The following is a 13731-nucleotide window of genomic DNA, read 5'->3' as shown; positions in this document are numbered from 1 at the left end:
ATATAAATACCAGTATGATATGAACATTTAATCACTTGCGCGCTATGCCTGAAGAGGGGATAATGTTACTCCGGAAAACGTTCGCTACAATAAATATATATTACTCATTACAAAATGCGATTTGTATGGTTTTTGCTCCTATGGATTTTTAATTATCTTGACCCTCTACCTAAGAACTAATATTATTTATATATGTCCTGTAATTCTACATTACGCTGCGTGGCATACAAAAGCATATCAGGACACTGCCTAATCATGAAATGATTTTACTATTCATATATGTCCTACAAATTTACATACATTTAAGTGGCGTATAAAAACCCTTCGTATCAGCCCACTAGATAATCGCGACGTTATTTTACTATTCATTATGTCCCGCAATTCTACATTCAGTAAAGTGGCATATAAAACCCACCATATCTGGACACTCCCTAATGATGAAGTGATTTTACTATTTATATATGTCCTACAATTCTACATGCAGTAAAATAGCATATAAAACCCATCATATCACACACTACCTAATTATGAAGTGATTTTACTAATTGTATCTACACATCTACATTCAGTTTATTGGCATATAAAACTATTCATATCTGGACACTACCTAATCATAGAGTTATTATAATATTCATATTACACACTACCTAATTATGAAGTGATTTTACTAATTGTATCTACACATCTACATTCAGTTTATTGGCATATAAAACTATTCATATCTGGACACTACCTAGTCACAGAGTTATTATAATATTCATGTCCCCCAATTATGCATTCATTTAAGTGGCATATAAAATCAATTATATCAAGACACTACGTAATCATGACGTGATTTTACTACAGTCAATCTTGGTGTTTGCCTATCACTCAGGACTCGGCTTTTTAGTATAGATTAGGTGATGTACGGATACAAGATAACCCATAGTTCTACTAATGAATTATCAACCATATAAACTGATTTAAGTGCATAACCAGTACAATAGCCGGTTTACAGATGTTTAGATTGTCTACGTAAACTCTTGAACTTAAACTACTATCACACTTGAAAGCAATACGAAATACCAGCCATCATTAAATGGAGAAGCTTTAGACTTAGACATTGAGCGATTACTTCTAAGTTACTCATATTTCCCACTGACCTCAATTACTAAATTAGTTGTTAATATTCTTTTCACTACAGATGTAGGTCTACGTTCCCGACAACTGATACGGGTTACATACATAGTCTAACATAGAAATGGAGAATGGGTCTACGAATTATTGAGTACAAATTAGACACACAGGGAATGGAAGCAATATATTGTAAGAACAAGCACTTATAATGATAAAGCGGGGATGGCATAGCCGAGGTTGACTGTATTCTATTTGTTCCCTGGTACTAACTACAGATAAGGAAAAAACCTTCCTATCTGAATACTGCCTGATAACAAAATGATTTTCATGATTATGCAATATGGCCTACAATTCTATTAAGCATATCAAGCGTATTTGTTTGTATCATTAAATATCCCATAAATGGTTTCTGACAATGACAACTACTTTTGAGTTTATCAAGTCGGCAAACCATGGTTTTGATGATTTCAAAATATCAATGCAATACATACTTCGGACAATAAACAGTAATGATACACTTGTATTGATCTAATCAAAGAATGAAGTCCATCTCTATTCGATTTACATAAAAAAGAATTCCTTCAATGCAGTGTATGTAAAACGAATAAAGAATCGACGGTTAAGTTCAAAGCACGTGCTGGTCGTTTTAAGGCATGTACCTCTAAAGCAGAGTACATAATGGTACCCTTCGTCCATTTAAAAAAGTTGAAATATACTGCATTTGGCCTATGGATAAATGTCTCCAATGATGTTACATGTAAAAAGGACATGCAAGATCGGCAAACTAATAAAGAAAGCTTACCTTTTTCCTTTTTGGCTAGGCTTAGACTCAATGTTCTCGCATCACCGCGAATAGTAACTGGACATGCGCATTGACCTATCGGTCGAGTTCATTGTTTGCTGTAGGAGATGAACCCTACCGAACCTCGAAGCAAAGGATTATTTTAATTGCCCAATGAATTTCATATGAACAATGTGTTGAGAACACGCGTTTTTGGAAAAAAATATATCTTAATGTTCTTGAAGATTCTTGCAGTTTGTAAGTGTAAATCATATACACACTACACAGCCGTACACCCTGCTCTGCTCTGTATGGGCTCTCCCGAACTTCCGGAGTTCTGCCAGGTGATGGTTTCTCCTAACTTCTGACGTAGAAAAAGGGGCGGAGCTTATCTGTTCTAACCGTCAGATGGGGCTGCTGTATTGCTTTATATATAAATATCTTTGTCAGACCCGATTACGCCTACGACTGCAAGTGGGTGATTGAACAATTTTCTGAGCGTTTGCAAGGTGTAACAATTACGGGACACTTTGTATGCCCCGTAATTTTTCACCACCCCGCAACAAGGAAATTAAAAAGACAAACGCCCCGTTAATCGTACATTATCTTAGTATATATATATATATATATATATATATATATATATATATATATATATATATATATATATATATATATATATATATGAATGACAATCTGTGTTTGCAAGAAAAATAAGGATTAGTCTAGTCAAGTTCAGCAGAAAATATGCTTTTTCGTTGTGAAACAACAGAACTTGACAAATCAATAATAATAGGCAGGTGTGATATGCCAATGCAGCATTATTCCTCTTAAAGCTATTTATTTGCCAATGGCTCGTTCTGATTGGCTAATTTACATCACGCATGCGCATTGACGGTGCACGAATAGGCCTATAACTTAGAAAATTCAATATAATGAGTTTAAATTGAAAGATGTTACACTTACTTGGCGTTTTCAGATGGTCAGCCTTCGACCTGCGACACATGTGCCTCCCCGACGAACTGGTGGACGCATTGTCTCATAGTTTTGTCCTCACTTAGCCTTGCCAGGCGCCGATCTTTCTCTTGGCAGCCTGATCTGACAACAACAAGACAGGTTGTTGTATCACCGGTGGCGGCCATGTTTCAGTGCCAGGTGGCTGCACTTGACATCACGATTTAATTGTCACGGGCTATACCGTTGAGGGTTCGAGTCCTGGCACATCTCAGCTTAACGAATGAACGTGTTTTTGCAATATGTGTGTAAGATACTTGCAATTTGGTAAAAAAATTTTTCACTCATTTGGGATAGAAATTACCCACGGGGAACGCATTGGAAAATAAAGTAAAAGATTTTTTTTTTATTTTGTTCATCCGTTTTTTGTTAGGGCGGGTAGCGGACATAAAAATAAACATAAATTTTTTTTTAATGCAAGAAAACCGGGAATTCTCGGCGGCGGATCCGAAATCCAAATAATTAGAAAAAAAGCGCCCAATTTCAAATGGGTAGAAAGTCTTGATCTTTACCCCCAGCGAGAGGTTCATAAATAGGAACAGTGACTGCAAAGAATTGAATTTGCATCGCTGCTAGGATTTTAATGTTGGCAATTCCACGGTAACGGAATTACAGTTCAGACACTTCAATCAATTTGTATGGCAAGTTAGATTTGAAATCAAGACACCAAACACAGCTGAATGGAGACCTTTGGATGTCTATCTTAGCGAGGAAAATTTTTTGTTTGGGTTTGAATCATAGATTATGAACAGCCATGGGTTATATCTGGTAACGGAATTACGTCAGAAAATCAAAATCTGTTTTTTATCATTCCAAAATTCTATTTTGTCTGAATTCTGTTGGACTTGGCCCCAAAGTTGTTTATATTCTGATATAAGGGGATGTTCTACTTTACATTGGTCATGTTCATTAATGAATTCCAGTTTGTAGTAAGTCACATGCATTGAATATCTAGTGCTAACGGAATTACATGTAAAAGTAACGGAATTACTTATGCGAAATAATCATCTTCATTGGTAATTCAATGACTTTCTTTGTCTACATTAGATTTATTCTGAAAGTGTTAAGTGTATATACTATTAACTGGAAACCCAAAAACATTCTGAAAAAATTGAGGGAAGAATTTATAGAAGGAAATTGATCACCTTTATAAACTAGATGCAAAGCATAGCCAATTCAAATCGAGAGAGTAATTTGAAATTATTGAAAAGCTAAATCCATTCAAATTATATTTTAGGGATGTAAGTCGTCATATCTTTTCTCGCAAAGCGAAAATCTTATCAAACCATGTATAGAAATATATAACATGATAACGGAATTACACGATGCAGGACATTTCAAATGCACATTTTCAGTGACGCTTATGTTAAGAAAAAGTTTACAAATAAACTCTAAAACCTTAACAACATGTTTCAATTTTGAATCACTTCTCAAATAAGATCATACACTAGGAACATTTTTTCTGAGTCTGTTATGAGACCTCAAATCAAAATTTAATCTAAAAAATCAAGCAGTCACTCCAGTTATATCTGCAGTCCTGGGAAACTTCTAATGATACATGATTTGTCAAGCGAATCAATGTCATCAACAGCTTGCCAGTTCAATTTACCAAATTTCAACTATTTACAGGAATCTTATGCTTATCATTTCGCCTTCATTATTCATGACCTGACAGTTTTCGAACATATTTTGCCTTGGTGTATTTCACTTCACCCTATTCCCAGGGCAAGTTATCATTTTAGATTTGCAATAAGATTTGAACTGAGGTTCGCCCGATGTTTCCACTTCATCCTCAAATGCTGGTTCAGCATTATTTTCCCACTGATTGTTTGCATATTGTGAAATAATTCCGGGCTTTTATTGCAGAAGGTTTTGCATGATTCTGTACATCAACAAAATATCGTTGAACAGATCTACAATTAAATGTTGTTTCAACTCAGGTGACCCAGGAGATGTACTCAGCATCTTATTTTAGTGAATTAGATTCAATAATTTTCAAAGAAATTCATATTTCTTAAAAGAATGTATACATGTTATTCCGTTATCAGACCACTTTCGTAATTCTGTTACCACCTTATTGAAAAACTGAAGCTAACCAGAGCATTTTCTTTAAAAGTACACATTGTTTTAAGTATGAATAAAGAAAAATCAAGTTTTCTTAAAAATCTGGTGATAACTTGCCTCGCAGTGAAAGTAAACCATGAGACCTCAGTATTGTGGCATAGAGATTTTTTATTCCCCATTAACAGTGATTTAATTTGTGAGAGTGGAATATTGAAATAAACACATCCAGTGATTATATTACAGTGGAAATCTCTATATAAAGTGATTGGTTTGACAAGTAAACCAAGCTCAAAGGAGTTACCTATTATTCGTATGAAATTTCCCATGAAAAACCCCATCTTGCCATGTTGAAAAAAATATTGAAATGCTTTATAATCTGGTGCAATGTGCTAAAATTCTGAAAGCCTATGATGTTTTCTACTTGAAAATCACAATTCAGAAGCATTTTGTGAAATTTAGTGAAATTGAGTTTCTCATCTGGAATTGCCCAACATGATCAACACTTTCAACATCAAAATGATTTTTTAGTTCCACAGCTTACAGAAGAGTTTGACGAAATAACATCTGGAACACTGAATATCAGCAGGGCTGAAATGAAAATACAAGAAGAAAACATATTCTAATGATATGAAGAATTTATCTGATTATATTAATCAAACTAAACTTTTTGAAATATATATCGTATCTGACACAGTGGGGTATTCAATACATATGAATACATAAATTCCCATAAATTCTTGCTCACCTCGTTCCCTGTTCATCGTTACTAGGAATTTCTGATTAAATCTTTGATTTTTAAACGCATTCAACATGGTCAAAATAATTTTCAGTTCTACAGCTAACGGGAGAGTTTGACGAAATGTCAACACCAGGAATACGAATATCAGCAGAGCTGATATAAAAATACAAGAAAAAAACATTTCAATAATGCCATATTAAGAATTCGACTGATTATAGTTATCAAACCAATCTTTTTGAAATATATATCGTATCTGACACAGTCAGGTATTCAATACATATGAATATAACCTTTTCCCTGTACGTCGTAGCAAGGAATTTCTGCCGAAAGCTTCATTTTTTCAACGCATTCAACATGGTGAAAATAGTTTTCAGTTCTACACCTTACAGGAGAAATAAAATAAATTGCCCATATGCAACATCTGGTATACCTTGAAAACTCGAGCTTGTTTAGCAAGGGTATTGCTTATGAAAAATCTTTTTAATTCATTACTTCAAAGTTCTATTATTGTATTTTTCTTTCTCAAAGAATTTGTAGTCAAATCAAGGCCAAAAATATACATTTGTTTACGGTCCACGTTCAAAAATTCGTACAGGTAGGCAGGATCAGGACCACTATTTTATATTTGGAAAAAAATATTTTTCACGAAATGAAAAATATTTGAATACAATTGACATGATATCACCTATCTGAGGTGGCTAAATATGGAAAGTCTAGACATGACAACATTTTCCGATGTATGGCCGCGGAAGCTAACAGTGCCGTGTTATTACAATTTATTACAAATTCTAACAGAAAACACAGTGCTCATCTTCTGCTATAATAGTTGATTGTTCGTAAGCGTATTTTCATGTCAAAGGTGCAGGGACCAGCAAGCAGCGTTACAGTATCACTTTAAAGTAGTATATACTGTACAAGCGTGTGTGTGTGCAACAGTCTAATGATAATAGCGCTTGTGCGCATGTGGAGGCATCATGTTTTAAGTGAATGCTCGGTTCCACTTCAATGTTCCAAAACAGGTCTTTTTTATGAAGAGAATAGTATGATATTCTCAAAAATTATTCAGTTCACTAAAATCATTTTTAAAAATCAAATGCAATTTTGGTAGATACTGGTACCCGTTATCGTGAAATCTGCCATACTCGGTCACACTCAGGTTCTAAAACTTAATCGTTGATGTCTAATGAATGAGGACGTACCAGAACCAATTTCTCGCGTTTCGGCTGACCAACATAGATTCGGTTTTTACATGCAATTTTGGTACTGGGGTCTCGACACGTGAGGCAAAAGCAGCTGTAATCCCGTACGAACAGTTCATGTGGGTTGGGTCCTTTCTTATTTTGTGTCTCCTTCGACGACCTTTCATCTATAATTTCTTTTTGACAATGGATCATTTAGACATATCTTTTCATCGCAATAATTAAACAAATCTAAATCCCCTGTAATAACGCTTCCCGAAGCAATTGCTCTATCGATAGCTCGATTCAGAATACCGATTTCCCCATCGCCTTCACCCTTACCGTGTTCGGAACCGAAATAGTGAGCGAGACATTGAAATATCCGCAAGCCCCCTTTCCCTTGTATTGTGATGCACATCCATCGGAGAAGACAATAATATTTTGGACTTTAATGTTTCGATCACTAATCAATTTTGTGGTTGCCATGTGCCACTCTGTCATCTGATATTATAATTATGGCTTCTCTTACTTGTTGCCCAAATTTTCCGTAGAAGAATTCACAATGGTGAATGGTGATGTTTTTTCCTGAAATAAGCCGATTTGATCTCGTCTTGGTATTTCACTTCACGATTCTTGGCAAAATCACATACAACTTATGTAGAGGTTTCCAGGATAAATGTTTTAGATGTCTCTATATTGGTGATGTTGCCATTTTGCAGTGAACATATGTGACGAACATAGGAGATTCCACCGCAATTTTCTAAGTGGGATTTTCATTCATTAAGGATTCGTATTATTTGATCTTTCACTCGAACAATCCGCGCATTTTCCCTCGATGCAGGGGAGTGGGTGGAACCGCATGACATCTGATTTTGGGCACAACATGCACTTTATCACTTCATTTTCATCAACGATTTTTGCAGCACCACAAATAAGAAGAGGTCTCAGCTGACAGGGGATATTTTCACAATACACACATGTGCATGTGTTCAAATGATTGGATTGTAATCTCACATTTTTTAGCCCACATGGGACTTTAGTCCCAGCGGGCTATTACGTTCACTTTTCGTCCGTCTGTCCGTAGAGGGAATCCAGTTATTTTGGGAAGTTTTGAAGACGCTTCAAGGTAATGTCTTGATATGGAACTAGCCCTGTCAGAATCAAGATGGCCGACTGGCAGCCATTGCTGTTCGCCAAAATCAGCACTTTTTACACGTTTTTGAACTTTTTGAGGGAAATTTTGAAGACGCCCTGATCAATTACCTTGATCTTTTGTGTATATTTGAACCCTCCCAGGGCCCATCAGTATAACAAAAATTGGGTCGATCCGACTCAAGATGGTCGTCCTAGGACCTTTTAATGGCAAAAATGTCAATTTTGGCCCGAATTCTGAGTCTGTAGCTTCCTACTGGTTTGCCATTTCTCATTGCAATTGCTGATGGGTATTCTTTGGAAAGGGATGTTTTATACCTGAGTCAGGTATTTTTGATCAGCCAAAATTATGACGCAATTGGCGGCCATCTTGGTGTCATCAGTACTCATTCGTAGGTGGGAAAAAGTTTTTCGACATTATATTGATACCTAAGCATATTTTGTTACAACAATGAATTAGAAAATTGTAGCGTATAACGTGTTCTAAGATTGTGGTGAGTTTCAAGTTCATTGGTTTTTAGCTCTCGAGGAACGAGCGTGTCGGTGTCGTGTTGTGTATGTTTACCGCGAACCAAAGCACACCATTTATACAGTCATTGAATTATTGAAAGATCCGATAAATGGGGCTAAATCCGCTGCAAAAATAGATCCGGCAATTTGTATTCAAGATTATTTCATTATATTGGGTTGAATGGTGATAGGTGATATTGAAAAGATTTTTGAAAAATGTTTTATTAATTATTCATTCGGATAGATTTATTTTGCAAGGTGAATTAATATGCGGATGACTACATCACTCGGGTGTGAACGGGCACCTTGCACCAAGGGTCGGTACCGCAGCAGTCTTAAATTCCTTGTTTTTTTGCTGGGAAAATCAGTGGGAGTCTTAAACTTCGAAAGGTTGGCAGACAATGTCCTTGAAAGTCCTAATTTTTACAGTCAGACCGAAATTTTCACCGAGTTGTATGACAGCGTGGCGTGTGTTTATTCATTTACTGCAGACGTATTGCGTAGCAGCTGTTGGCATCTAGCCATACTATGCGAGGCAAGCGTGCGCTGGCAGATCACTAATATATTATTAGTATCCAACACTGCACACACTACAGTGACATAGTGGCCTAGGCTCATATTGATGCGCGCGTTATGAATACGCACGTTTTTCATACAGTGAAATAATTTCTTTTGAATGAAGATAACTTTATCATAGATTTTCATTTAAGTTATTATCGGTCACATTATTACTTCAAAGACTTTGAAAGTGATATACATTGGTCCGTCGATCTTTTTGTACTATAACCGGCCATAAATCAATCTGACGTATTGGTTCCTGCCTAACCACTGTCATGAGGCGCCCAGTTCCACCGTAGTGTCCAGGGCAGTTGTGAAGCGAACAGATCTGCATAATTAAAAGAGTAAGAATGATCAATGTAATATGTTTTCATTGATATTATAAAAAAAACTTTGCCTCCAGAGCACAGGACCGTTGGTCCTCTAGTTGTATATGGCCACCAGGGGCCGTTGAATAATACAATATCTTAGTATTTCTATATTATATTTGTACCAATACATATTTTGTTACCACAATCAATTGCAAAGTTGTATCTCATGACATCGTCTATGATTGTGGTGAGTTTTAAGGAAATTAGTTATTCTATATCGTCACCAGGGGGCGTTGAATAGAAGAATAACCTAGTATTTCCTGATTATATTGGTACCTAGGCATATTTTGTTACCATGATCGATTGCAAAGTTGTAGTTCATGACATGTTCTATGATTATGGTGAGTTACAAGGTTATTGGGTTGTGAATATGGTCACCAGGGGGTGTTGAATAGTAGAATAACTTAGTATTTCCATATTAAATTGGTAACGAGGCATATTTTGTTATCACAATCAATTACAAAATCGTAGCTGCTGACATGTTCTATGATTGTGGTTAGTTTCAAGGTCATTGGATTTTGTATATGGTTACCAGGGGGCGTCGAATATTGAAATTGTTAGATTGTTGAGCATTTGAAACCACTTCCAAAGTGGGCATGGTGTCCCTGGACCCCTAGTTGGTCTCATAAGACTGTATAGCCTGAAGCCTAATTTCAAACTTGGATTTTCGTTTTTCAAATTACGATAGGCTGCCGACAACAAACATTGAAGAAAGTGCCTGGGACCATGCTTATCGGCATATCGCTTTTGGGGTAGGGCCCTCCATATATCACATCCATGATAGATTTCTCGAATTGTTTACGGGACACTTGAAGATTCCGTGCCAAATATCGTATGCTGGACTGTTTCAGCTGCCCTGCAATTAATCTCTGCGCGGATTTAGTGTATCGTTTCACGCGCAATTTGGTGGAAACGATAGGTCTAGGCTTGAGAGTGTGATTTCGTAAAAGCCGCTGTGAAACGACATCCCTTTTTGTGGGCGATTTAGAGCTTTTTTGCCTTCGATGTAGTGTTTTACATTGCTGGTGTGTTGTTAAACGGGCTGCCATTTGCGCTTGTGGCCCCGACTGAGAAATTAGTTTCAGATGCGCGCTTTGATCGATATCTCGCCTGTTCTTTCTCGCGGGCACAGCGTCGCTTCTGACCTGTCCATCGAGCTCTTTCTTCTCTTTTTTTTACCCGCCAATACTCTTGTTTTGATTCAACTTGAGCTCTCGTAGAGGTGGTTGTAGAGGAGTTAGATTTACACGGAGACTGTGTTGAATTGTTAAATCTTTAGTTGTGTTGGGTGTAGGCCTACCCTCAAGCTCAATTTTTTTCTTCTCACGCATTTTTTTAATTTCAAACGGGCCACCGTTCTTTCTTTTTCGTATTTCTCTTTGGCCGCTTTCTATGGTTTTTTCTATTCAAGCTCATTCTGCAATTTAAGCCTGCGTTCTCAAGATGCCAACTTAAATATATGGCATATTTTTCAGGGTCTTTGTTTTTCAATTTATTGCGATATGTTCAACAGGGGGTGTTGAATATTGAAATTTTCTCTTTGTTGAGCATTTAAACCACTTCTCGAGTCGGCATGGTATCCCTGGATCCCTAGTTAATCTATTGGCCCGGGCGTGATTTAGTGTGCATATAAAAGTGTCATCAACCTACTGTCCTGTGCCAGGCCTTAATTCAAATTACTATGCAATAAGAGGACTCGTGTTTCCAAAGATACTGTCATAAGGTATGATTCGGTTCAACCTTCTGTCTCATTTGAAATTGAATGGTTTATACACTGCAACTCACCTCTCTACCTCTTCTTGCCTTAAGAAAAATATCCAAAAATTGCTTGGAAACTGCTAATCTACACCAGAATTCCTATACCTCAGTGCCATGACTATAATGTGCGGTTTGTGCACTGATGTCATACTGTTGTTTTCATCATCATACTTTTGTTTTCATAACAGGTTTTTTGAGAAGCAAAAAGTTGAATGGCCTGCAGATACAACGGAATCCAGCATCATTACCCCTAGTATAGCTGCCGCTGCTGGTAGCTCTACCTCTCAACAACTACCTGTACCACGTAATAAGAATGAACGGGCACCATTCCGTCAACAGCCACCACCTATGAAGGTAATTTAATGCTTAGATTTTGAATCAGCTTTTGTTGGCTCAATCAATTCATCAGTGCATGATGTGGATGCTTGTTGATTTATTTTTCTGACATATATATTTATAAAAGATACAAAGATACTAAATGACTGGGTTACTGCACAAGCTAATAAAACAATTTGAATTTGTGAAGTGTTTAAGATGTGAGTATCTACATTATTTGAATATCTCTGTTACCTATTGACTCATAGCCGGATTACCTCCTGGTGCAAAAATCAATGCGCTTGAGGGTTAAAATATGTTCATTCAGTTCGATGAATTAAGAACCAGTGGCCTCCGAGGCCAATGCATATCATACGCATCGAATAGAAATCTTAATTTGGCATTTTAATTTCAAAGATATATGAGAATTCTTTCACAAAAAACTCAAGATTCATAGACAAACAAATATTTCCAAATTAATGTGGTTTTCGACTTAACCATTACACTGACCATGCCATTCTTGAGCTCATCAACCGAATTACAAATTCCGTAGATGATGACAATTGGACAACTGGTATTTTGCTGGACCTCTCCAAAGCTTTCGACACCCTGATACACAGCTTGAACACTACAATAATAGAGGAACAGCCTTAGATTGGTTTTCTTATCTTTTCAGGGATCCCAATCTTCCGACTTTAATTGGAATTTCGACTTTAAAAAATTTTTTATCGTCTCTGAGATCATTAAAGATTTGATGTTGAAATAAAGCGGGTAGGGGAGTTATGATCGGTCATGCCACTTGCGGTCACGAGTTCCGTAATAATCGACTTGCCGTGGCTAGCCTGAATGTGCATCTAGAAAATCGATACTGTACCACGTACTGAAGTTTAGTATTGTAGGCGGCCACGTGCTGACACGATATGAAAAAGAAATTAGTGGAACGATGTACGATACCATTCATACATGCGCCTCGCACTAGTGAGCAGCATCTATACATTACTGCGTGCACGTGGTCTATTGATTAGCGCACAGCAGTAATGATAAGACTGACGTGTGCGTGATGCATACATATCGTCAATCAAAACTATTCAATAAATCAATACCAATGGATCCAAAATGTCGACTGCCCATAAATGAATTTTTTTTATATTCGAATGAAATTAATTTTAACTATTGAGAAATCTTTCTACAGAGAAAAATATCTGCTGCTTCAAGGATGCGAACCCGCTTTCAATTGTTTGTTTGAAGATTTCAACCACCAATCAGAATCTTCGATACATTTTCTTATAAATCAAACATGGCTTCCACATCAAACTGATATTAATTTTTGCTAGATTCTGGTCCCGAGAATTTCTCAGATGCCCGAAAATTGCCTCAAATTTCAAAAATTTTCACGGCTTCACACCTATGGCGCTCGCTAGGACAGAATGAGGCCAGATTGATTTCCGATTTTTTGGTAACTACTGTTAAGATCCCTGTCTTTTATAGGCAACACTACGTTTCATTTAATTCTTCAACTTCTCCAACACTCTACAAATATAGGCGTCCCCAATGCTTAATCCTTGAGCCATTCCGATTTACTGACCATCCAAGCTACATTCTAATATTGCGGATGACATTAATTGCATCTCATCTAATGGGAACCTCAATACATTCATGCGAAATGTAAAACCTCTAAAAATTAAATGACTAGCTTCTAGCCAACAGATGAACACCCAATCGTACAAAAACTAAATGCATTTTAATTTGATATTCACCTTAATTACTAGCAAAGAAGTCTCCTTCACGCATTGTATTTGACTAATTCTTACCACACTGCATGCAGGCGCGCATCAACCAAGTTCGGCGGTAACCCTGTTATGTCAATTCTCCCTTTCCCCAAAAAACCCAAGTTCACGTATCTAACAATTTCATCTATCTTCCTTTTTAACAGAGTAAAACGCTTTCTACTTAAGAATTTCAAGTCGCAAATTTACTGTATCTTATCACAGAGTAGAACAATTTTCTACTGCAGCGACAATATTTGATAAGGCATGACTAAGTGAATCTATTTATAAGGCATCATCAATGTTTATTGTGTCACCTGGATAGTTCCAGACTCCAAATCAGCGTGAGATCAGCTAGATCAGCTAGTTGTTAGTTCATGTCAATTCAACGCATTACTATCAGTAACTT

At 36.7% G+C, this 13731-nt stretch overlaps 1 protein-coding gene across 1 annotated transcript in view; it reads left to right on the top strand.

Moving 5' to 3' along the window:
- LOC141901890 (zinc finger C4H2 domain-containing protein-like) overlaps window positions 1-13731 on the top strand; it is an 89039-nt gene that overhangs the window by 63042 nt on the left and 12266 nt on the right. Inside the window, exon 4 of the mRNA XM_074789450.1 lies at window positions 11430-11595. Within this exon, the coding sequence (XP_074645551.1) occupies window positions 11430-11595 (166 nt within the window). The remainder of the gene's footprint in view (window positions 1-11429; window positions 11596-13731) is intronic.

This window comes from Tubulanus polymorphus, chromosome 1 (genome assembly GCF_964204645.1).
Source record: "Tubulanus polymorphus chromosome 1, tnTubPoly1.2, whole genome shotgun sequence".
Lineage (NCBI taxonomy): Eukaryota > Metazoa > Nemertea > Palaeonemertea > Tubulaniformes > Tubulanidae > Tubulanus > Tubulanus polymorphus.
Note: the sequence above shows the minus strand (reverse complement) of the source record. Positions and strands in the feature narration are given on the sequence as shown.